The sequence below is a fragment of the Suillus clintonianus genome (assembly GCF_016758775.1).
Source record: "Suillus clintonianus strain FC179 chromosome Unknown DEU56scaffold_1, whole genome shotgun sequence".
NCBI classification, from domain to species: Eukaryota; Fungi; Basidiomycota; class Agaricomycetes; order Boletales; family Suillaceae; genus Suillus; species Suillus clintonianus.
The window spans coordinates 1,507,093-1,532,598 of record NW_024539225.1 but is presented as its reverse complement, the minus strand read 5'-3'; the positions used below and the strand labels follow the sequence as shown (position 1 = coordinate 1,532,598).

Sequence of the window (25,506 nt, the reverse complement as noted above, 5' to 3'; positions counted from 1 at the left end):
GGACGATTCTACTTAGCTCGCCTCTCGAGGTTATTTCCTTGTGACTCCCAGAGTTCACAGTCTTATTTCCTCACCCACAACTGGAGCCCACCATATGAGGGGATCAATCTGAGAAGACTGACTGAAAAGTCTGACAGAGTGCTTAGGCCCACCAGATTGTGTGCTGAAAATGTGGCTGTACTCAAAGCCTTCCAAAACTTCTCTCTCCAAGAATCATTCATTGTTCCTGTCACTCAGTCAAGCACACACAACTGTTCTGCTTCTGCACCATTATCCGTCTCCATTGCATCACCTACAAAAAGCATTGCACCATCAGAAGGCTCCTCTGAAGCTTCCCTTCACCTCATGCCTACTTCACCCATCATGCCTTCCATGAAAGCTGACTCAGTGAAAGAAGAATCATGAGATGACTTCAAATCAGTAGACCAACCTCGGCACACCATCCCTGACACATATTTCGACTCTCCACATCACCCAAGACTCCAAGGAACCAATTCGCCTTCAACCACTAGCCAAAACCCGACCTGCCAGCCTACACCTATTATCATGCCGCTGTGTCAATTACCGAATGCAAGAGACTTCAATATTGTCAACAAAGAAGCATGCTATTGCAGTCTAGATGTGCTAGTCCCCAAGAAGGAGAAGATAACATCTCAAAAAGAAGCACTGAAGACTGCCAAAGAAAACCCCCCACTACCCATCATCACTCCCAAAGCACCTGTTATAACCAAGGTATATAAACCTTACACCACCATCCCCCTGCCAATATCCACTACGATTACTAACCCCCCCCAGTGCACCTCATACACTTCTTTGAAGACATTGAGCAGCTCACCAACACCACGGGACTGAATGACTCACAACACATTGTAGCGGCAATGCACTATGTCTCCCTAGAGGAGTCAGAAGTATGGGAAGTCCTACCTGAAGTGACAGGGTCAGACTTCGGCTTGTTCGCTGCCATAGTCAAGGCAATATACCCTGGATGTGAAGAAGGAGACCATCATATTCTGTTCCTGAACCTTATCATCCGGTCCGATGTGGGTGAGGAAAATAGGAATGCGAACTCTGGGGAGTCACAAGGATATCTACCTCGAGAGGCGAGCTAGTAGAATCATCCCTTAGGGGATGCTACTGAGGCAATCTCTCTAAATAATGAGAGGGATCAAGAGAATAGCTGAAGCTGAAGATATGCAGAGGTGCGGAAAGATGCGCGATGGATGTGCAGAACGCATGTGATATGCGGAAGAGTTGGAAGAGCGCGGAAGATACGTGAAGTAGATAATCAACAGTGGAAGATAATTGGAACCTTTCCGAGGAAATAAAGACAGGTCTTAATGAGACTCGAGATGATAGACAAGGGCAGTGATGATATTAGCGCTCTATGCGCAACTAGACAGGAAAACAGATACTAAGTCCAAGTAAGGGAAAGTAAGTAAGTCCGGAATCCTCTGAGTCTTCTAGATATGTAGGTTGCTACGTGCACTCTCAGGGTATTGAGACATAAGGGAAGCGGATAGGCTGTGCGGAAGTGTATAAGGAAGCGGACAAGTATGTAACACTATGTAAGAGACCCTGGATGTGGTCAGTGACGGAGATGACAGTGAGAATACGCACCAACGGTACCGGACAGACAGGACAGGACATGGGAGGATATGCCGAGTAAAGCACCGGGATGCGGAAGAGTGCGGAAGGTCGCACATGTAACGTGCATCTCTATAGTACTGCATATACCTGTGGATAGGGATGAGGTTGATGTAGAAATCAGGGGATACGAGCCTGTAGAGAGATCACTCTCTACACTGCCCAACTCTAAAGCTAGTCTACCCAAAACCAATGAATCTAATAAATCTCATTTGCCATCATGTTTTGCGAGTCGACACTTGACAGCTCTACTCTGACCAAGTCTGACTTGAGAAGCTCATGAGCCATTGAGACCTACAATGATGTGCCCATGTTTAACCTATCTGATCCAACTGAAGTGCCTACCAGTGGCACTATCCCTTATCATGGTTTTTCTCATGCCTATGGGAAGACAACTATCTCATTTGAAGGACTGTCAAAGTTTGAAGCTGTTAAGACCGTGCTCAAGGGGCGGATCCGAAGGGCTTGGCTTCAGCTCGTGCGCTGCATCCCTTACCCGAGTATGTGCCCTTAATTTCCGAAGGCTAGAAACAAGGCCTGGTGGAATATGATAAATCCCAGTGGGCTTCAAAGGGAAAGTCTAATGGGAAATGAAGGGTTGGTCTAACAGAAAATGGGGGATTAGTCGGGGGTAAATAGGGGATGGATCCGACAGCACTACAGAGGGAAAGGCTGGCGGAAAACTGAGGATTAGTCCGCCGGAAAATAGGGGATTAGTCCGACAGAACTACAGAGGGAAAAGTCGATGGAAAACAGGGGATTAGTCTGCCGGACAGGAGGGGATTTTCCTTGTTAGCATCCGGAGAGCCGAAGCATGAGGCCGTGGGATGCGGGGTTTCAGGCAAAGCTGTTGGGGCCCATTTCCTCCTGTTTGTAGTTTGTGTCCTGCCTTATGCCACAATGTTTAGCTCGTTGATTTAGCTGTAGTCTTCACTCACCTTAGTTTCTTTGTCGCTGCTCCCTCCGGCTGCTTCAATGGCTGGTAAAAAAACACTTTGCTCAGCCTTCTCTCAAGCCTCCTCCGGTTCCCAGTGGTTCTGGGCTCGCCCCTCTGGACTCTCGGCTCTCATCGCCAGATTCAGACAGGGAGGGCTCTGGCAGGGCCAGCAATAGGGCCGACGGTTCCCTTTCCCCGGGGCCTGAAGGCAGCGAGTTCGACTTTGGTCAGGCTGAGATGTTGACTTCAGCTCTTCCCCAATTTGGGCTGCAACACCCTTCAGACGACACACCTCTCCGTGGGGGGGGCAGTGTGCTGCTCTCCCCTGAAGGAGGGCCTTGTGGCCATATTTGTGAGTGTTCTGGAGGATCGGCAGTCTCCCCTTCCATTCCTCCCCTCAAGAAGTGGAAAGGCAAGCAGCGGGCCACACTTCCCTCTAGGGATTCACCAGATCCGCCAATTGCTTCTCCCTTGCCTTCGCCATCTCGGGCCACCACCCCCCTTCCCCCAGGGAGGTTGCGCATTCCAGGGGGGCGTTCGCGCGGCTCTAGCAGAGTTTCTTCCGCCCCTCCCCCTGTGTCACATCGGGCCATGATCTGGGAGACCCTGCGGTTCAAGAGCAGGTCAGACTGGCATTTTGCGACAACACTCAATGGTTTGACGTGAAAGCTCACCTCCCTAAACTTCCTCGGGTGGTCCCTGGGCCTTTCCCCCCTCTGCCATCTGTCTTACCTGGTAGGTCCTTTTCCTTTTTCTTCGGGCTCGCCTTCCTTCGCCCCTTCCTTCCTCCCCGGGAGGGTAATTTTTTGTCACCTCCTGTTTCCGTGGGTGGGAGGGCTTCGGCCTTTCTGGTGCTTGTGTCCTTGGGGGCTGCATATATGCACCCTCTTTCTATTCGAGGCCTTTTCGCCTCCTCGCTTCCCTCGTTGCGCTGGCTCCACCAGTCGCCTCCTTGCCTTGTGGGGGTTTCCCCCCCCTCCCCATCCTTCCTGGTGGGGGGATTCATTTTTTCCGGCCTCCCTTATTTCGGCCTTCATTTCCATTGGGGCTGACACTGTCTACCCTTCAGGCATTTCCAGGCCTCAGGCTCAGTTCAACTTCCCAGAGCAGGCAACTCGCACCCTTCTTCCAGGGGCAAAGCTCGGCTCTCTCTCCTTTGGCATTTCAACCGCCGCCTCTGTTGCCCCACACTCATTGCCCGTGGCACCATCACAACTCCTGGGCAACACTCTGCCAGAGTCCAAGGCGGTGGCCATGGCCTTGCGTAACAATTGGCTCGTGCACATTCCCTTGTCAGCCTTGTCCACCAAGTCCTTGCTGCACTTGGGTGCTTCCATTCGCTCCCAGCTGGATTCCGACCAGTCACTTTTGGTGAAAGAAGGAGTCTTAACAGTGTCCGCACCGCACCTTGATACAAAGGTGGAAGGCCTGATGACAGCGGAGGATTGGCAGCATGCTTGGCCACGGCTGGTCAATATGATCAGATGCTACCTGCCTGGTGAGGAGGCTGGCGTCATAGCCGATGATTGGTGCTCCCATTTTGAAGCTATCTATGAACGCTACGACTTCTTCCGTAATTTCCACTTGTATCTGAAATATGACATTTGAGTCCGCCAGGCCTTCATCCACAACCACTCTTTCAACCCTGTGCATTGGCAGGAAGAGGTGTGGAAGGCTATAGTTCGTGACCACGAATCTCTGGCTGCTAGCTCCCAGCCCTTTCCATCTGGGGGACGAGGAGGGGGCAGCTCCTCGTCCTTTCGCTCTGCCTCTACGTCTACGGCCGTTTCCAAACCCCCGTCCACTCCCGCGTCACGCGATTCCTCGCAGCCTGTGTCAGCTCACCGCTGCATCTTCTGTGGTAAGGCTGGTTGTCATTCCTGAGCCTGTGGCACTACTCACACCAATTTCATGTCCCTTGACCCCACCTCCAATATCTGGACGTCTTCTTCGGGTGAGCAACATTGCTTCAAATTTAATGGACGAGGATGTGCTTGTTCAAGTCTGAATGTGGCCGTCAACACCTCTGCACTCGCTGCGGAAGCGCGCACTCGGCTCAAAGCTGCACACTCTAACGGCTTCCTTCCAATTGTCACACTGTTCCTCTGGCAGGCCTGGCACTCCCACCTTCTTCTCACTGGTGCTCTTGATGATTTCTCAGATGTTCCTAATGGTATCCATTTTGGCTGGCGCTTGGGCGTCCCAGACTCCTTTCCTTTGTCTTGTTCTTATATTCCTGCTAATCACCAATCCGCCGGTGACCATCCCGATTTCATTGCCTCATATATTCAATCAGAGCTGGCCAAGGGCCGCTACACTGGACCGTTTTCTCCTGACCGCTTGGAGCAGATCATAGGTTTCTTTTGCACCGGTCCTCTGGGGGTCATCCCCAAGCCGGGTTCCTCTAAATTTCACCTCGTTCAAGACCATTCTTTCCCTCGCAATCATCCTTTCATCCCTTCCGTTAACTCCTCAATTGATTCCTCCCAGTTCCAGTGTGACTGGGGAACTTTCGAGGATTGTGAATGTCTCGTAACGCTCGCTCCTCCTGGCACTCAGGTGGCTGTCTTTGATGTCGAGGCAGCTCACTGTCGCTCACCAATTGCTCCCGAGGATCAATGTTTCGTTTGCGTCATGTTCTCGCGCGACGGGCGGATTCAAATTTTCATCGACCACACAGCTTCTTTCGGCTGTTCAAGTTCCAACAGCATTTTCGGGCGGCCAGGGGATGCGATTGTGGTTATCTACAAGTTTCATGGGGTTAATGACCTTCTCAAATGGGTAGATGATTTCATCTTCTTTCATTACCCCGTCGTGAGCTTGCTTGGTGTCCCTTATCGCGCTCTTCGTCTCGTTCCTAACTCGCTCCTTTTCAGAATCCTTCCACCTCAGGCCCTTGGCTTTACTCATATGATGAGGCCTTGATCTTGCATATTGCAGAAGAGTTAGGTTGGCCCTGGTCCCCCTCCAAAATCAAGCTCTTCGCATTCCTTTTCATTTATCTCGGCTTTGAATGGGACTTGGTCTTGAAGTCCGTCAGCATCCCCTTGGCAAAATGTCTCAAATACCTCTCTTGCATTGAAGGCTGGGTACCGGGCGCTCACGTGTCGCGTGCAGACTGCGAAGCCGTGCTCGGCTGCCTTCATCATTGCTGCTTAGTTCTACACGATGGAAGGGCTCACTTGCCTTCCTTCTACCGTCTTCTATCCTCGTTCAATTCAACCACCTCCCCCCATCTCCTTCACAAGATCCCCTCCGCTGTTCTGGAGGATATCGCCTGGTGGTGTTCTAAGTTAGGCTCAGACACTTGTGTAAGGCTCTTACACTGCATCCCAGATCCCCTCCCCTTGATGGTTTTCGTCGACACTTCAATGTCCTTCGGTATCGGGTTTTTAGCTGACAACCGTTGGTGGGCGTGGCGACTCCTCCCAGGGTGGAAGGATGAAGGAAGGGATATCAGTTGGGCGGAGATCGTTGCTTTAGATCTCGGTTTGTGGGCTCTCGTCCATTCCGGTCTTCGCAGTGTGGGTACAACAATCCTGCTGAGCTGCAGGGAAATGTTGGGTCTTGCTGGCCTATGGCTAGTTCAACCCTAAAGGGTCTCTGCTCCAGGCTCAGTGCTCACAGAGAGAAACAGATGAAGAATAAAGACTGGACACTCAGGCAGACTCAGACTTAGACTGGTACTGGTGAAAGATCGACTGGATTATGTAAGCAATAAGAGTGCTAACATAAAGTAAGGAAAGTATCAAATACAGGGCCAGAAAATGGAGGTTTCCTACAGCGGGGTCCATATTCATTTCCATTCCGATAATCAAGGAGTCGTTGGTGCCCTCCAGGTGGGGAAATCAAGGAGCATCGCCCAAAACAATATCCTGCGCCGTCTCTCTTCTTTTGCATTAGATCATGACGTGTGGTTCTCTGTTACTTGGGTGAAGTTGGCAGACAACCTTTCTGACTCCATCTCGAGAGGATTTTTCCCTTCCACACACTCCCGCTTCGCTCAACCGCCTCCCATGCCTCTCTACCTTAAGCCGTTTGTGGCATTGGTCTAATCGTCTATTGTCTTTTCTTTCAGTTCAAGTTCTTACACATGCTTTTTCGCAGTCTGCTTGTCTTTCTTGGGCAGTGTTCTTGATCCCTTACGTGTTTCCTTTATCAGCATCATTCATTTGCACGGTCCTATAGAGTTTTCTTAGCATTGTTCATTTTCACAAGTATAGTTAATCAAGCTTTTGGGTTTGATTCCATTTTCGTGCGCGTACTCGTGTGATCTCTTGCCCTGGGATTTCTCATGCCTGGGTTTGTTCAATTTGGTCTCAGTCTGCTAGTCTGCGTGTGTATATTCAACTTTCTCTGTTCAAACGGGTTGCTTTCCTACCACTCTCTCCCTTATGGCTGCCTCTCAAAGCTCAGACATGTATAATCTCTTATCAGCTGCACTTCTAGATATTCCTGTACCCACTCCTTCTCGCTCACAGAGCACATTTCATTTATCGGCAGATGCAAACACTCGCATCGACAGGGTTCTCTCTGCGGCTTGGGCCGATTCTACCTTAGCTCAGTTTCGCCATTCAATCTCTCTGTTCATCAATTTCTGCGACGCAGAGCAGGTTCCATTTGATTCAAGGTGTCCTGCTAGCGAAGACCTACTTTGTGTGTTTGCAGCTTCGAGGGCTGGTGGGTTATCCGGCAATACAGTTCATAACCAACTTATGGCGTTGAAAGCCTGGCATGCATTCAATAACGCAAAGTGGCAGGGTGGTTCACGTCTTCATTATTTGCTTAACGGTGTGGCCGATCTCACCCCAAATTCATCTAAACTCCCTCTGCGTCCACCTGTGTCGCATTCTATGCTCAGCTATCTCGCAAGTTCCCTCAATTCTTCAAACCATCTCGATGTTTGCTGCTTAGCGGCAGCAACCATCACATTCTGGGGCCAGTTACGTCTGGGCGAGATTCTCTCCCCTTGGGAAAATTTGTTTATCGCCTCACGCGTGTCTTGCCGTTCTGATTTGGGCACTGCATTTAATGATAACGGTTCACGTCGCCTCCATTTGCCTTTCACAAAGGTCAAAAAGACCCGGGGGGAGGACATCATCTTGTGCCGTCAAGCAGATTCTACAGACAGCATTTCCGCTCTTGCCCATCATTTAGCATTCAACTCTTTTCCTCCAGAGTACCCTCTCTTTTCCTACATCACCATTACAGGTCCTCGTTGTCTAACCAAGCGGAAATTCCTGTCCCGTTGCAACGCCTGTTGGTCCTCAGCAGGTTATCCAACTCTAACAGGGCACTCCTTTCGTATCGATGGAACAACAGAGATGCTTCTCGCAGGAGTCGACCCTAATGTCGTCAAAGTGTTGGGCAGATGGTCTTCAGATTCCTTCCCTCATTATTGGAGATCACTTGAACTTCTCGCGCCGCGACATGTTGAGTTCCTACCTAATTAGCTTGGTTTCGCCTTCTCATGGCTGGGTTCGTGCCTCGTCTCTCGGCCCTGGCGGCTTCGCCTTGCCATTCCGGCTTTGGGTTGGTTCCTCCTCCATCCTCGGGCACACACCGCAGTCGCTTTCAGATTGTCAAGTCACACGTTGATTGCTTAAGTCAGCGCGTTTCCTCGACACTCTGTTGGTAGCTCCTCCCCATCACTGGGAGGGCCTGCCTGTAGCTCATTCCCCTTTCAGTTCCACTTGTTCCCTTAGCCACACGCCCTAGCCCGAAATGCGGAAAATAGAGGATTAGTCCGCCGGAAAATAGGGGCTTGGTCAGCTGGAAAATAGGGGCTTTAGTCCGGCGGAAACAGTGGACAGAACAGACAGATGGAAAGACCGAAAGGCAAGAAGGCAGAAGCTAGAGGTAAGACTACACTAGACAATGTCTAGAGTAGAAACTGACGGAGGTAGACTACCCTAAGGTAGAGGCAGAGATATAGCACAAGGAATCAATCTGAGGACTCAGAGTTTGGACAGGGAAGTGGACCCAGGCCCGTGGAAATGGATCCGGATCCCAGGAAACAGCAATGACGATAATCTAAGGTGATATTCGAACTGAAGAAACTACTATGAGTTTACAAGGTATTATATACTATGGACATGTGTGACAGGGACAGAGTCAGCAGAGATCCAGGTCAACAAGAGGAACATACAGAAAGGTTAAACTGACAGGTGCAAGGAAAATAATATAGGAACGATTGGGAATGGAGATGGAGATGAAGTATTGAATGGATCCGGGCATAGGAGATATGATTGAGAATGAAGTCGGATATTAACTGTCGAGCAGATCCAGGAATATAGGGGTTAGGACAAGGGGACTATACAAATGGGGTAACAGAATAGAAGTAGGACCAGAAATGAACTATCAGGTGGATCACAGGAGGTGGAGCTGAAATGTGAAGTGGATCTGGTGTTTGGGGGTTGAGTGGATCCGATGTTTTAGGGGTTGAGTGGACCCGAGTGGATCCATCATATAGGGGTTGAGTGGGATCCAATGTTTTAGGGGTTGAGTGAATCCGACACATAGCGGTCAAGTGGGTCCAACACTTAGGGGTCACATGGATCCGATGTTTTTAAAGGTTGAGTGGACCCGAGTGGATCCAACATTTGGGGGTCGAGTGGATGCAGGATGAGCAGGTGAGCAGAGGAGCAGATGACATCTAGACAAGAAGGGTCGATGATGTATGACATGGTAGGGCAGACTAGCTGCAGGGATCCAGACTTTGTATTGACAGGTTAGGGGCAGCAGGGTGGATTCTGCTGAGGGGTATGTCCAGTGGAAACTGGGATGCGGGGTTATCCTGCTGAGGGGTAGGGATAGGGTGAAGTTATAGCTTGGCTACGTTTTGGAGGTCTGGACATTGTTTGTCAGGAGATATGAGATATGATTCAGGGGCTCAGTGTACAGTATATGACAGAAGCCCAGGGCTATCTATTAACTGAGCACTTGAAGTACAATGATTACCACTCAGTTTACATGCCTGATGTGGTTCATGCTATTGAATCTTACTGTTTCTGCCAGGACAAGCTCATCACGAATGACTGGAACATCCATCTCTTCTATGATGGTTCATATCTGGGACATCCTGTTATATCTTGGGGAATCAAACTCCCTACCAGTGGTCCTTGTTCAAACCACTTGTCACCAAGTCTTGATACCAACAATACCAACGACCCTCTGATCCATTAACATTTCTCACAAGACTTAGCTCAGAGTTCCTACCTGAGTCTACACTTTCAGTGTAACATGGGGTTGTAACATGGGGTAAAAAGTGGAATCGAGATAAGGAACAGATCCAAGGGAACAGCTGTAGATCAGATCGGGGATAAGATTCAGGAAACGCAGGATATGACATCCCTGTTGAGCAGAAATAATAAGTATATTCACTATTTCAATACCATGCATTAGCCTATTTTGAGCTAATTCTGATTATCAAAAGCAAGTGTATATGCTATGCCAGTGATATATGTTGAATAGACTGGATTATTTATGCAAGAATAAAGCAGTTAGAAATATGAAAAATGTGAAAAATGTTATTTGTCAAGTTTTATTTCTAGAGAAAGATCCTATCAGTGTCCTGGGCTAGCTATATGATATATCTACTATAAATATACATAGAAATAGACATCATATTTTCCTTGAGGTCTAGTCCTACAAATCATGTTTCACAGGAAGTGTGCCATTAGGAAAGGGAGACATAGTCTTTTCCTATAATCCTAGACTTCTGATACATTGTTCCTGCTGCTCAATAGATACTAGGGATTATGTCTACTAAGAAATAAACACATGGAAGCATATTTGGTATTTTCTGTTGTCCAAATAGTGACTGAGATGATATTAGTACATGCAAGATACTACAAATACTGAATACAGATTGTTGATATTAATATGTCTAGTAGCCATAGTTATTAGACTGCATAAAAAGTGTAGTGAGCTTCTGCAACAGAGGTCATAAAAGGGTTTCACTATCAATAGTTAAAGCAAAAGATCGCTCATGGGGCCCTACACGTTCATGCATATTTTGAGGACACCTAGGAGTTGGCCATTCTGTTGGGAAAAATGTTCCGGGTATCATTTCCAGCATTCTATGCCAAGTATGAAGCTGCCTTTCTCACTGGCCGTTGGACAGTAACTGATCCAGGGCCCCTCCTTGGAAGAGTCTTGATGTGGAAACTACAAGTCATGCCCCATCAGGACTTGTTGCACATGACGGAACAAAGCTCAGGCAACTCACCTCGGGCATTCAAGGTGCGACACATTCCCCCATCTTCAGCCTCTTCCTCTTGATTGACATATCATGACAGTCAGCATGGTGAGTACAAATCTATTCACCACTTATCTAATTATAACTCACCCAACCGACAGGCCTTATCTGGTGGAAGATTATGATCCATGGATTCATAGATGGCTACTCCCAATATATTACCGGCCTTCGCGCACATAATAATAATCATGCACAAACTGTCTTGGAACTTTTTCAAGATATAAGTGGTAAGACTCAAAGATATGCAGTCTAGGAAAAACAGAGTATCAACTTGAGGATAGTGATCTAATAGAAATTCAGAACATACAGTCTCCTATGTTTTCATGTTGAAGAAGCTTGTCCTTGTTTAGAATAGAGATCTGCCCCCAAGCCACATTGCCAAGAGCTGATGCAGTCAGTAGGTGGGACCTAGTGGCAGGGAAGAGATCATGCTGTACCTTCAAAAACCTGATTGACAGTTTGCAATTTGGCCAGAACTTCATAACTATGACATATCTTGCCAGCTATTATTTTATATAAATATAACAGTATAGCCTGACCCACTTTTCCCCTCCAATTGATTCATAACAACAAAGACAAATCATTTTCTTACTACTAGTGTCTACTACCAACAGAAAAATCATGCTACTCTAGTGTCTGCAATCTGGTATTTATTTTGCAATCTGAATATTAATGTCCTTGTTCAATAAAAAGGTCAAGACACTTCCCAAAGATGTCAGTGATAGAGAAATAACAAAGGTACTTGAGAATATGATGTAGTAAGTGAAGTGTTATACAAGCTAAACACTATCTTTATCACTAGTTGGTTTCCTCATTTCTATTATTAACACCACTTATGAATTATCCTTCTGTGAAATCTAGGCTAGTCTCTTAGGTCTGTTTTTCAAAGAGTCCTCAGATTACTTAGTAATTTCATGATGTGCCCTTTTACTACTTCTTAGAGAAAGGCATGGCTATATGGCTGACTTTATAATCATTACACATAATAACTTGAAAGTGCCCATATTATTCCTACGACAAATTTGAAACTAAGGTTGCTATCCTTCCCTATGTTCCTGCCCTTGAGTATAGGCTATCAAAGATATCAGCTTTTCACGATAAGCATGACCCAGAGCTCCCTCCTATAATATATCACTGATTTGCTCATTTCCATCTGGTTCCTTAACCACCTCTGTATGATTGAGATTATTAGCCTCTTGACAGACCCAATCCATTGAGCCCTTGTTTTCTTTAAAACCACAATGTTTCTTAAACCGGATAATCATGTTGTGAAGTATAAGACAACACTAGATCCAATGAACAGCAGCTTGCAGGACATCTGCTGAATTGATATTCTAGTAAAGGTCTTGAAGAGATTGAAACCACTCTTTTGATGCAGTAAATATATGTTTAACATGGACACAGACCTGTATCAATATGGATAAGAAAAAAATAGGCAATAAAAAACATACAGAAGACAGGTAAAAATTGAAGGTCCTTTATTTGCTATCAGCCATCCATTGCGGGATTTCTTGAAAGGAGAAATATACTGGGTGTTCCGTGGATAGGCACTGTACCCAGATCCAGTGATTGGCTAGAAGAAGTGTGTCATGTTCTTGATAGATACAAGTGGATCTAAAGGCATATGCATTGTAGACACTTCCATAGTGACCAAGAGAATAGTTAATGATTAGAAGGTTGTGGAGCATAATTACTGCCTTGAATTTATTTCAATTTTTAACCATAGGAAAATAAAGTAAAGTGAACTTACTTGACAGGTAAGGAATTATTTTGATTTCCTACCATAAAAACCTAGTGGTAAAAACCAAGTGTTGCATACAGATCAATCAATGTCTCATCAACAGCTAGAATACTATTCTGCCACTTAAGGTAGATGGTTAGACATGTAGTATACCTCTGAGCATGCTTAAAGTCCTGTGAGTCATGTGGAGGGAAGCTCATGAACATGTCATGTTGATTGAGCAGTACAACAATTACACAATTAGTGTAATTAATAATTCAACCAACACTAATACCCGCCCATTGAGCTACATTATTGAGAGTGATGACATTATCATAGTGGCTAGCACAGTATGTTCTTATTTGAGGGTCTTATATAAATTATATGTAAAACACAGTTTCAATCACAACTATACTTTAATAAGACAAAAGTTGCCAGCCCCTCAAGTTCATGGTCAATAGATTTTCTACTTCTCAGTTGATAACATGTTGTTTATGGGTGGTCAAAGAGTAAATAAGTTACTTTTTTATTTGAAGAAACCATGCTGAATGTGTCTTTGATTTCTCTTTATAAATAAATATCACTTAGGTATATTTTACCCTAGTGTGTTGTGTCTCAAACTACAAAAGTTTGTTTCAACTTTGTTGTGTTCTTCTGTTTTGTATCACTCTTCCTGTAAAAGAGAGAGGGTTTTGTTATGTACACATAAAGCTTAGCTCAATAAATTAGTAAGCAATTTGTTATATAGACAACCACTCTAGAGCTCTACTATAACTTGAAAATTGGTGTGATATAATCTTACTTCAAGGCAACTTGTTAGCCCGCACTCTTACTATGTCTTGCCTGATCTCACTTTTATTTTAGTGCAATATGTGGAAATATAATCATTGTAAGGTTAGCACCAGAATATTTACCACATTGCAAAGAAAAAGCTTCAAGGGCTTATTGTAACTATAAACACTGATACTGACAGTGCTCCTGATAATATGAAGTACAACATGATGATAAAAACTGCACTGCAAACAGCATGAATTGAACTCTACAGGCACAGTATTTTTAAACTGCAAACTGCTAGAAATTATGTAGACACATATAGCGGCAGGGTTCAATTGTGCCCCTAACAAACTCTGACACACTCCAAGTTATGTTGTGCAGATTGTGTAAAATCTAAAGTTCAAGACATAATAAGTTAGAAGACAAACAAAAATAATGGAATAGGTGCCCCTCAGCCTGGTGATCCTGTGAATATCAGACTTAGCTGGTTAACATGTTGTGAATACAATTCCAATTATTTTCACAATTCACTGTCCCTGATCAATGTCTGGCTGTGTTAGTATTCATGTCAGTAGGTGGGATATCATATGAGGTGTACAATGAGGGTGTCACAGGCCCAAGAAGCAACACCACTAAGTATGCAGAGCAGTTGTGCACCATACTCAAATATGCAAGACACACTGCCATGGGCATCCTCATCGTTTGTTGCCTCCCTAGGTCGGGAGTCCATGACTCAGTTGTGAAATGGGACACAACTGCCTACATTATTTTGGCTAATTGTCAAATCTTGGAAGCGATAGGTCAGTGTCTAAATATAGTGCTTACTAAAATTTACATTAATATTGATACTCCACAGCAATTAACACCACTGGACATGTGTTTAAGTAGTGTGAAGGGAAGAGAGCTCAAGGTGATTAGCTGTATCTATACCACATTGGTATTCCTTTGACTTTACCATCATCTGTGCCAGGCTATCAGCCATATGGCGCAAACACAAATGTTCTCAACGTTTCAGCGCGACAATTTGGAAGACCCACCAATCCCCGATACGCAACCTTGGGTGCCATTTCGAACTCGCCTGGACTTCGAGGTAGCTGAACTTGCTCATGAAGCTGCCCTTAGCCAGCCTCAAATTGACCGGCTGATCAACCTTTTGCATCGCTCGAAGCAGGATTCAGAGTCTTTCACCCTCCGCAACTACAAAGATGTTCGGAACACGTGGAGTGCTATCTCCCATCGTCTAACTCCAGTAAGGTCCTCTCGGTGTTTTGATTTAATTCATTTAACAAGCGTGTTTTGATAGTTTACAAAGCAAATAATCCAAGTGCCTTACGATGGGGTTGATCAAGAATTCACCCTTTACTACTGGGACTTATGGGACTGGGTGTGCGACCTCCTTCGAGACCCTTATATTGGCCCCCAATTTACCTTTGACAATCAATGCCTGTCGAAGTTTGATGGGAATACATTTGTGAGATTTATCGATGAGCCTTGGACTGCAGATAGGTTTTGGGAGGCTCAGGTGAGTGTCGAGTAGCACAACATTAGTTTCAGCAACTCACTCAAGTTTAATACATCCAATCATCTATGCCCAGCCATGCGAAGCCACTTGCATTTATCCTCTATGCAGATAAGGCAAAGTTGTCTTCCTTCGGTCGCGAAAAAGGCTACCCCGTGATTGCCCGTATCGCAAACCTCCCAGCATCCATCCGAAATGGCGAAGTGGTTGGTGGCGGTCGAGTTGTCGCATGGCTCCCCATTGTATTGTGACTCCATACTGCTTGACTATTGTTTAACTAACACTGATTTTTCAAGGTCAAAGATGATCCCTCGAAGTCAGGAAAACCGAAATTCACGGATTTCAAAGCGGCGGTTTGGCATGAGTCCTTTAAGCTCATACTCAAGTGTCTTAGATTGAAGAGGAAGCATGGTGGATGGGTTGAGTGTTGGGATAAACTTCAATGCCTTTTCTTTCCTTTTGTCCCGATCTTGTCTGCAGACTACGAGGAGCAGTGCATATAGTCCAGAGCATTATCTATCGTGCTGCTAAGGTGTATTATGTGCAGATGTGTTATGTCCCTGATCTGTGGAGTCATGGGAAAATTTCCGTGTCCCATTTGCTTGGTTCCCCATGACGAGTTACATAGTCTGTTGGACACCTGGCCACTTCGCACATGTCGCGATTCTGTTCGCCTGCTCAGGAAGGCAAGAAGGAAGACCACTAAGGCAAAGCAAGAGAAGAAGTTGAAGTCTCAGTCGCTGAGAGATGTCGAAGTAAGTATTTGAATCTTATTATATTGCTGGAATCAAGTTTACAGTGTAACTCAACAGAACTCTCTCAATCTATCAAAGCTTCTGGACGTCTTTCGTGCCCTTTGTTTCGACCGCCTACATACCCACCATGAAGGACTGTGGGGGAAACACTTGTGGATCGAGCTGCAAAAATGGATTAATGAAACCGGTAGACAAGCTGCGACTATGATAGATGAAGGGTCTGTTTTTCGTTTCATCACAGACATCTGAATCCATTATAAGTGTTTCTCAGGTTCGCAGCAGCACCAAGGTGGCGGAATCTCAACCACTTCAAGAGAGTCATGGGAATTAGCTTTGCTGACGGGACAAAGTACGAAGACATATTAAAGGTGATTGACTTGGACACTCTCGAAATTTCAATTATAATTGATGTTCACCCTTTACATGCAGTTGATTGTGTTTGTTGCTCATGACGTACTCGATCCTGAAGTACACGAGCAAGGATATCTCCTCCTTCAATGTATTCGAGCCCATTTAGATGTAGACATGTTCGCGGCTCTTGAAGTGCACACCATGGACACCCTTGCTGCTGGTCGAGCCGCTCTTGGCGAGTTTTCTAGACTCATGGATGTAAGTTGTGCTTTACACTAGCCCTGTCGAGTAGCTGACAGATCATTAATAGAAATATATGTCTGAATCTGGATCTGAACTGAAAAATTGGAATTTTCCAAAGCATCACTTAGCTGTTCACCTTTTTGACGATATCGAGGCCAAAGGCGTTACTCGGAATTTCAACACCAAACCAAATGAGAAAGCACATAGACCCCTGAAAAAATCTTACCAGCTCCAAACAAATTTCAAACAAGTTGCAGACCAGGTCGGGCATCTGCTACCACTTCTGAACTTACATTGATTACCGAGAATACTAGATCTTACGCGCAGACCATTGGAGCCTTGTATCGGCATGGATTCGCTATCGCCTCAATGATCTCGATGACTACAATGCAAGAAAGGAAGCGAGTGCTCTTGGCGGTTCAGATTTGGATTCACATGCAGATGACACAGCCCCGGACGAGAGAGTTACGCCTAGATTGGAGTCCACTGGCAGCTTTCATATCAAGCTTGGTTCACGTCAGCGTATATCCTCAATAAATGCCATTCAGCAAGCACACCTCAAAGACCCAGCATTTCATCAGTTTCATATCAAAATTAACCACTTTCTCAACACGATACCCATCATTACACGGAATGGACATGTTGCACTTGAATTGGGTGCTGATACAGTGAGATTTTCGTTCTTCTTGATGAGTCGGCCACAACTTTAATACTTTGATTTGCGCTGTACTGACAGGTGACAGAATTCCGTTACTTGCAAGCAAACTTTGAGTCGATGGTTGATTTTCAGACATCAAAAGACTACCTCCGCTGCTCCCCGATGTTCCACAATGCGCCGAGATATGACTCCGTCATTATCAGGACCCAAGATGGGATCATCTTTGGTCACTTGATCTTCATATTCATGTGCTTGGTTGGAGATGCAAGTTACCCCATGGCTCTCATTCATCCTTGCGACGTCCCTATTCCAAATGGGCCTTTGAAGGACAAGCACCTAGGGTTATGGCGAGTTAGAGCTCAACCTCGGCGTAAGAGTGAGTTTGTCTTCGCTGAATCGATTATCAGGGGGGCACTGTTGCTTGAGGATCGCTCTCAGCCTGGTGACTTCTTTGTTGTCGATTCCGTCGACACTGATATGTTCCTTCACACGAAACTTCACAAAGACTCTCATATGTACTGATTGCGCCAGTGTAGCGTTTAATAGTCCGGTCTCATGCATCTGCCTCTAGATCTCCCACAGCCAGTGTATTATGTACTACATACATTTGATGTTGGCATATTATGAGCTACCAACAAACATTTTCAAATCCATACTAATACAGTTGGTCTTTCCCGCAAAAACAACCTCACTGCTCATGTATGAAGATCGCCACCTTGCAAGCTATTGGTTATATCTGCGAAACCATAGTACATTTACCTTCTGTACTTGATCAACCATTGCTCATCTAACACTGAAACCCAGAAGCCTTGACCTTGAGTCTGCATTCAACTTGTAATGACGTCGTAGTCAGAGTCTAGCGGTATGTGAGAATTATTATTACATTTGTCGTAATCACTTCAAAATTGATTTAAATAACATGTTCTGAATCAGATTCAGCTTTCTCAAGACATCTTAATCTCCCTAAACCACCATGGTCCTCAGAACGAGAGACACGTTGTTGCAACATGGGGTTTCTGAATCGTCCCAACCTCATGTCAATGGTGAATTTCAAATGATTCACTGTCAATTTTATTACTATTAACCACTGAACAGTTCAGGCAGCCGTATTAGCTGCTGCTATCATTCAACAAGTCCCTAATGATGTTAGTTCTGACTCGACTCTGAATTCTGCATGCAATTCCATCAATTCAATCGGCACTTCTGAATCCCCCATACACTCTCTGACAGTACCGCCTTTCTACTATCAACGACACCTGTCATCAAGTTGCCAGGACCAGCCATATTCTGGGAACATTCGTGTTGAAGTAGACACTTCGTCCGAATCAGATTCCGAAAAGCTTGTCAGACCTAACATTAGTCGACAGACTGCAAGTGGGCAGCAGGTATTGTAGTCATACTTGATGTCGATCAGTCCTGAGAGCTTATTTTCGTCATTGATAACAGCGCGCCCCTGCCCGCATTGACAATAGGCTTCAGCATGGCCACATTGTCAGTAGCACGACAAACCAACAGCAACAGCGTGCGGACCCTTTACCTTGCCGTATCAATGTCGATCATATTAGGCTTCAACATGCCCAAACAAACAAACCATGTATCGACCCTGGACCCTCTGATGTCGCTAATAATGTGACAAATCGACACCGTCAACATGTCCCAACCATCAATCAGCATCGTGAACGTGCCCCGGTTGTCGATCTTGCAAACCAACCACACCAAAATGCAAGGCTGCCCGCACTACAACGACAACCGTCCTCAGAAACAATCGCCTCAGTTACTACCACAGGCTCTGGTGTTGTTGAGAAGTTCTACTCAGTCCGACGCGGCTGGTGCACTGGTGTATTTACCTCAAGGTATTTAAAATTAACTCCTTCAAATGGTTTCCTGATGTATTGTTAATTTTGACAAATTATAGATTAGCGGCTGTTATGTTTGCGTGTGGTGCCACAGGGGGAAACTACAAGTCATTTCGAAGCAAGCGAGCAGCTGTGGATGATTATCGTCTCAACAAGGGGCGAGCATAATACTATGTTGCAGATGTGTTGTTGATGTACTGACAGCAGCGACAATTTAGTCTTTCACGATAGTCACTCTATTATCTCATATACTCACCAATTCATATGCATGATCTCACATTTATTGCTATTAGTTGTCTGAAGTGACTGTTAGTTACAACGTCATGGTGAACTGGACCCTGGACCCAACTCTGTTGTTGGATTCAGAATCAATGGATCCTCCTGCTTCCTCATATGCAAGGTGCGCTGGAGATTCAGAAGCTCATGGGCAATCATCAGGTGAGTGCTCCATTCATAGTTATGACTGGGAAGCTTACCTGCTTCTTATTATTGTTAATATGCCTGGTCTAGGACCCGGTGCGCCGGAGAAGCTCACAAGTGCTCCATTCATGGTTATGGCCTATTAGGTATGTCAACGATCTATTACTTGAATGTTATTTGAAGCCTCAACCGAATCCTCATTCGTGCTTGGCATCATAGGGAACACCTTCTCCACGATGTGTCGTCAACCGACCTTGGAGCATAATACACACCTCAGTGGTGTGTTTTGATCGATTCTGAATCAGATTTGGAACGCTCAAGGTTCCTCGCAATGGAAATTCTGATCCGATGATTGTATTTCTAGTCGCCATCATTGATATTACTCCTCTGAATCTGCCTAGACTTACACTGATTATTCCATCCTGACAGCCACAAATCGGATCGCAACAGCAAGTCAATGCAGACTCAGAAAGGTGACGGAATCTGGCAGTGTTGATGTAACACGTCTCATGTTATATTACATAGGGGAATTAAATCCACGTCAAGTCAAGTGCTGGTAGCTACGAGGCGATTAGTCAAGTGCCTCACTTTGTCTGATTCAGATCCTCATGCATTGTCACCATCACGTTCCCGTCATGACCCACGTAAACGAGCACTCAAGCAAGTAAGTCCTTGCTGCGCATCATCAGGACACATTTTTTGATCGCTTGTTAGCCCACTTTGAATGACAATATATTAACCCCCAGCATTATTTCAATCCCCCGTCGACCACTCATCTGCGTCTTCCCTCAGATTGATCTGCATCGACATTACGGTCGAAATTCCATCGTGTCCCGCTATTCAAGATGATTCAGAATGGACCATACAGTCATATTAGGTCTGATGATTCAGACTCTGAGGCTGCAGGCTCGCAACGTCATGCTCCTGAACCTTCTATCTCCAATCCTCATCCTGCGGCAGGTGCAACAAGTCATCGCACATCTGCTCATGAAGAATCTCGTATTAGTACAGTGAGTTAGATATATCGAAACAGTTGTCATACTCAAGTGACTCACTCAGATCTCTTTGAATAGACTTTGAAGGAGGCTCAGCTCCAGTTAAAAGCTGTCAAGCAGCGCAATCGACTTTTGGAAGAAAAGAATGCCATTTTAGAGGCCAACAAACCCTCTCACAAAACCTCCAAGGCGCCCTCCCAGCTTGTAGCATTTGACGAGGAAGTGAAGATGTTTGCTAAGAAGTATGGCGTCATGTATGAGATGTACCCACCCAGCGCCGAGCTACTAAAGAAGACTCTGCCTTTGATTGGCTCGTCATTTGACCAGCCAGCTCGCTATGCAAACTCGGCTGCAGAAGCAGACACATTATTGTCTGAACTACGTAGTGTGCTCCCGGATCACCTGCACCATCTCATATCCTCAAATCATTTCCATAAGACTGTATGTGTGTACATTATTAGTTGACTTCTATGTACTAATCCTTGTCCAGCTGCAACAAGCACTTGAAGCTGGTCGGTCTTCCGAACTCATCAAGTTGCGACGAGTTGGCGGCCGCATTTTTGGGTTAAGTTCCAATTACTTTGTCACATCCTCAAAACGAGACACCATCAATGAGCTTTGTAGGCTGCTAGGTACTATACCCGGAAGCCGTACCTACCCACTATTTCCTCCCATTCTCTTTCCAAACGCAGTTGTTGACGCTAGTAATTCAACTGTCTTCAGTAACTGGAAGCCCTTGGCTCAGGTACGTTGCCATTTCCTCTCATACAGCTTACCGACAATGACGATGTCCCCGAAACAGATCTTGAAAGCGGTTTTGATGGGCGAAGCATCCCTTACATCTGTCAAGAAGCGTGGGCCACCTAGAAACTACAAGATTTGGGGTGTATCTACCATAATGCCCGGAGCAATTGCATGGAGCGCCACAATTGTAAGTTGTTCATTTATTGCTCCCATCGTCGCTGAGCATTCTTCGTTGCAGGCCATCTTTCTTCTATCGCCAGATACAGTATTCTCTCAAGACGGCCACGGCAAAAGCTCGGGGATTCAATACAAGAATCTATTCTACAGTTTCAAGAAAATCTTGGTGTGTTGCTGGGATGCTCCATATCTCACAAAGATCCGACGCCACATTGAGGGACATGTCTTTGGAGCTGCGAAGCTACCAGTTGATGCGCCTGATGGAGAAGACTTTACTGCACAGATTGCACTTGCAATGGCTGGCTTGCAATCCAACGACACCGACGAGGATTTGGATTCTACCCCGGGTGACTCTGCTCAGGGTATTGAAATCACTCAGTCTGTACTGAATTCTCCGCTATCGACTCCAAGACCTTCCAGTGAGAACTTGCCTGTTTTCGATGACACAGGTGATGTGGAGCTCAATGAAGAGGTGATTCAGACTGGAACTATAGATGCAGAGGATCATGCAGAGCCTTTCAATGAGGGTCATACTCGAGGACAGAAGAAGAAGAAGTCTAGTCGAGTAGTTTCTCGTAAGTCTGTCCGTCAGAAAAATTAGCAGTAATATTACGACTCCAGTTCATTGCAGTCATGATAATTAGTTGGTCGTCGTGTCTCAAAGCGTTTTTTCGGTAGCTCTCGCGTCGGTTTATTGCCTTCGTATTTCTTTGTAGCAATTGGATCTGGGCTCCTTGTTCACCTCAAGGAGCCGTTAACTGCTATTTTTCCTCTGCGTGCGCTTAGCGTCGAAGAGATTCAGAATTCTTCAGAATCTGTAGTGGAAATTGAGCAGGAAACTCGCTTAAAATCTAAACACTACAAATTGATTTTGACTGTAACTGTAACAACCTTTAAATTCTATTCTCACCTTCTTCAATGGCGTCGATTCTGAATCAGACACCTGGACCTGGACCTCCCATCTGAATCAACTCCTCGAGTCCCCCTGCAGACAACTCCAGCATCTGCAAAATGCACTATGGTATACTCGGTGCACAAGACCTGGACCTCGCAGATGATTGAAGCTGCAGCTGTCAATGTGCGTTAATGTTTATTCATACCCATGGACAGCACATTGACATATTAACACAGTAGTATTAACAGCTGTTTCCGAGCTAATATGTGATCTAGTGCGCGTGTTCAAATGATACCAGTCTGGATCAGGGTCCGTATTAATTTTGTCTCACCTTTTGATAATTGTTCTCAGTTTGACGCTTTGATATTAGGGCGCGTCGTTGCACGCTACACCAGCGTGTTTTAATGTGGTCTCGTTTTTTCCTCTTTGCGGTCCGAACTTCCCCTCATACCACATCTCGAGACTAACCCTTGCACGCTCAGAAGGTTTGGTTTTCCCTCCACGCCCGGCTTTTTCTGAATCGCGTCCTCAGCCGCGGTCTGGCAAGCCAGACCTTCCCCACCGACTACGAAGGCTTTGCCTTCGTAGTCCAAACCCAACATTCCTCTAACGTCATCTCCAATCCCGCTCTTTTGACCTCATCTCCCACACTCCAATACCTACAGTGGCTCAAAAAAGTGTCCGGATGTTTGTGTGATTTTGAGTAATTGGATCATAGCAAGCCAGCACCTAAATATAACATATTGGTATAGGGACATGTCTGAAAGCCCTACATCGTGGCTCGAATCTGAGCTATGTAGCGTGGGAACAAACCCTTATATGGGCGAGATATGGTAATTCTATTCTTATGACTCATTCGGACACTTTTTTGACTTTGTGTTAAACCAATCTTATTGTATGATTCTAGTACTTTGTGTTGCCTCCCTTGGCTTTAATTACTGCTGAAACCCTTCTAGGCATACTTTCTATCAATTTCTGACACTCCTCCTTGGCAATTTTTGCCCATTCTACTGCAACTCTCTCCCATAGTTCAAATAGCCCCTTTGGAGGATCTTGATAGGCAGCAAGTAGTCTCTTGAGTAATTTCCAGAGATGTTCAATGGGATTGAGGTCTGGGGACTGTGCTGGCCATAATAAAACATTGATGTCATGGTCTTCAAACCATTTTGTGGCCAGCTTTGAGGTATGCTTGGGGTCATTATCTTGTTGAAAGATAATGTCTTCTTCATTAATTCCTGACTCTTGCATGCTTTTGAGTAAACACTCCTCTAGGATGGAGGTGTACTGCTCTGCATTCATCCTTTCCTCCACCTCACAGAGAATCCCAACACCATTCCACCCCATGCAGCCCCATACCATCATACTTCCTCCTCCAAACTTCAGTGTACCCTTAACTTCTCTTTCTCCTAGAGGTTCTCCTGCCTTTTTCCACACATATTCCTGACCATCTGACCCCATTCTATTGATTTTTTGTTTCATCTGACCAAATAACCTTCTTCCAGTCTTCCACAGTCCAATGTCGGTGCTTTAAAGCAAAGGCCAATCTTCTTTTCCTATGAGCTGCTAAGAGAAGAGGTTTTTTCTTCTTGGTTACAGCCTTGAGATTGGCTGCCTTGAGGGTGTTTCTGATTGTTTGGGTGGAGACAGGAGTAGAGATAATGGAATTGATGAACTTGGTGGCTTGTACAGCATTTGAAGCCTTGCCAGACAGAATTTGATGAACAACAGCTCTTTTGTTCTGTGGGGTAAGCTTAGGAGGACATCCCATTTTGACATTTTCCTTATCTGGTATGTTCTGTTTTATAACTGTAGCAATAGTAGACTTGCCAAGACCAGTTTTGGAAGCAATGTTCCTGATAGATAAACCAGAGGTAGAGAGAACAAGGATATTATCCTTTTGAGCAGAGGAGATGGGCTTCATGATGAGTATGTTAAATTTCATGATCTTATGTGGGTTTATATATTCAAATAATATTAAAATCATACCATATTATTATTATGGTACCACTTTCATTAAGATTATTATGTATGAATGGTCTCATTTTGTGATTTTAATATAAAGTCAAAAAAGTGTCTGAATGAGTCATAAGAATAGAATTACCATATCTTGCCCATAAAAGGGTTTGTTCCCACGCTACATAGCTCAGATTCGAGCCACGATGTAGGGCTTTCAGACATGTCCCTATACCAATATGTTATATTTAGGTGCTGGCTTGCTATGATCCAATTACTCAAAATCACACAAACATCCGGACACTTTTTTGAGCCACTGTATCTCGTTAGCACTCACTCTCGCGCAAGTCTTGGGTAGAATGCACATCCAAATCTACGACGCAAATAATCTCCCACAACAACACCCACACTCAATGCAATGGTGCTCTTGATTGGAATTCGCACATCCTTTGTGACCGTATGGCGAACCATCCGTGTACGCGGTGCGCGAGCTCCGTTCCTTGTGTTCAGTTCATACATAATCACTTATCAATATGTCCCGCTCCGTTTCACTTCTTCGGGCGGTCTCACAGCCACCTGCAACACATTCCAGTGGATGTATTTTATATACTGTAGTGTATTCACTAGAAATTTAAATAGCAAACAAATCATATATTCATTGCACCCCAATTGTTACAACATGGATTGTAATGTTTATTGCAAGGAACATGGTGACAGATGTTCGCCAAGTTGCGAGAAGTTGAAACGCATGTCTAAATGGAGAATATAATGAGGATTATGGACACGCTCGCTTCATTAGAGCTTCTATTGCCAGCACCATTATGAAATTCATTGCAATTGCAGTTGCCACATGACTCCTTTATGGCATTGACATTATAAGATAACTCTTGGATATGTCTATTTCAATCCATTATGATACCTTAAAATAGGTTTTGGGAATTTCTGACATAGTATTTAACCTTGTAGATGCAGACTAAATTCCATTATGAATATTATGTAATGTGGTGTAACTGTGCATTCTGATCTTTTCTTTGAATATAGCTAGTGTTTCCAAAAATCCTCACTTTGTTCTAGTCATTGTCTGGTGCTGCCGGTAGTGCCATGGTACAAAGTAATACATACAGTCCAAAAAGGCTGAGCACTTGGTGTGTGGCTAAAATTCTAAAGAGACTTATGCTCAAGTTGATCTCAGAATCCAGATAGATATTTAACACTGGGTGCAGGAGCTGAGACCTAGATGAAGGCAATATAGTGCACTTGCAGATTGCATTTGTGCCTAGTCTTCTCTACTACTAGATAGATCAACCAGATCAAAACAATTGTTCCTTCAACAATTATGATGTTGATGAAGTCCTTGAGGATCCAGCCAGTGCATATAGAGCTAGGGCTGGCCACTCCTCCTAAATGACCAGTTCATATAGAGATATGGCTGGCCATCATTATATTATTAAGGCTTGATACCCTGTAGAGCTAAATCAGTATATGTAGACCTAGGGCTGGCCAGTGCTCTAAAATCATCTTATTATTAAGGCAAAATACTATGTAAAGCTAAGTCTGTGTAAGTGGAACCAGAGCTGGCCAATGTTATAGAATCTGATTAGTATC

At 45.1% G+C, this 25,506-nt stretch overlaps 8 protein-coding genes across 8 annotated transcripts; all 8 read left to right on the top strand.

Annotated features, from left to right (window-relative positions):
• Window positions 1–878: 878 nt before the first annotated feature.
• On the top strand, window positions 879–4,465 carry DEU56DRAFT_906187 (uncharacterized protein; the record flags this gene model as incomplete). The annotated part of the gene is made up of 4 exons (XM_041356802.1): window positions 879–1,040; window positions 2,648–3,236; window positions 3,651–4,154; window positions 4,191–4,465. The coding sequence occupies 4 exons, from the start codon at window positions 879–881 to the stop codon at window positions 4,463–4,465; spliced, it is 1,530 nt and encodes a 509-aa protein (XP_041216004.1).
• Window positions 4,466–4,822: 357 nt separating this feature from the next.
• DEU56DRAFT_699139 (uncharacterized protein) lies at window positions 4,823–5,011 on the top strand (the record flags this gene model as incomplete). The annotated part of the gene is made up of 1 exon (XM_041347290.1): window positions 4,823–5,011. A coding segment is annotated over one exon (189 nt), but the record flags the coding sequence as incomplete, so codon positions are not given.
• A 1,358-nt stretch (window positions 5,012–6,369) lies between these two features.
• DEU56DRAFT_717165 (uncharacterized protein) lies at window positions 6,370–6,564 on the top strand (the record flags this gene model as incomplete). The annotated part of the gene is made up of 1 exon (XM_041347612.1): window positions 6,370–6,564. A coding segment is annotated over one exon (195 nt), but the record flags the coding sequence as incomplete, so codon positions are not given.
• A 435-nt stretch (window positions 6,565–6,999) lies between these two features.
• Window positions 7,000–8,034, top strand: DEU56DRAFT_722559 (uncharacterized protein; the record flags this gene model as incomplete). The annotated part of the gene is made up of 1 exon (XM_041347737.1): window positions 7,000–8,034. The coding sequence occupies one exon, from the start codon at window positions 7,000–7,002 to the stop codon at window positions 8,032–8,034; it is 1,035 nt and encodes a 344-aa protein (XP_041216001.1).
• A 2,602-nt stretch (window positions 8,035–10,636) lies between these two features.
• On the top strand, window positions 10,637–11,094 carry DEU56DRAFT_750619 (uncharacterized protein; the record flags this gene model as incomplete). The annotated part of the gene is made up of 3 exons (XM_041349543.1): window positions 10,637–10,825; window positions 10,886–10,889; window positions 10,943–11,094. 3 exons carry the CDS (start codon window positions 10,637–10,639, stop codon window positions 11,092–11,094), a joined length of 345 nt encoding a protein of 114 aa, XP_041216000.1.
• Window positions 11,095–14,317: 3,223 nt separating this feature from the next.
• On the top strand, window positions 14,318–17,383 carry DEU56DRAFT_722843 (uncharacterized protein; the record flags this gene model as incomplete). The annotated part of the gene is made up of 11 exons (XM_041347747.1): window positions 14,318–14,584; window positions 14,639–14,868; window positions 14,931–15,096; window positions 15,151–15,347; window positions 15,402–15,609; window positions 15,667–15,827; window positions 15,881–15,977; window positions 16,039–16,218; window positions 16,271–16,465; window positions 16,518–16,871; window positions 16,940–17,383. The coding sequence occupies 11 exons, from the start codon at window positions 14,318–14,320 to the stop codon at window positions 17,381–17,383; spliced, it is 2,499 nt and encodes an 832-aa protein (XP_041215999.1).
• Window positions 17,384–17,834: 451 nt separating this feature from the next.
• On the top strand, window positions 17,835–18,885 carry DEU56DRAFT_906183 (uncharacterized protein; the record flags this gene model as incomplete). Its single annotated transcript, XM_041356801.1, has 4 exons — window positions 17,835–17,904; window positions 17,957–18,246; window positions 18,308–18,714; window positions 18,777–18,885. 4 exons carry the CDS (start codon window positions 17,835–17,837, stop codon window positions 18,883–18,885), a joined length of 876 nt encoding a protein of 291 aa, XP_041215998.1.
• A 1,328-nt stretch (window positions 18,886–20,213) lies between these two features.
• Window positions 20,214–21,654, top strand: DEU56DRAFT_722422 (uncharacterized protein; the record flags this gene model as incomplete). Its single annotated transcript, XM_041347729.1, has 4 exons — window positions 20,214–20,573; window positions 20,623–20,877; window positions 20,935–21,063; window positions 21,115–21,654. Coding segments are annotated over 4 exons (1,284 nt in total), but the record flags the coding sequence as incomplete, so codon positions are not given.
• Between the last annotated feature and the right edge of the window lie 3,852 nt (window positions 21,655–25,506).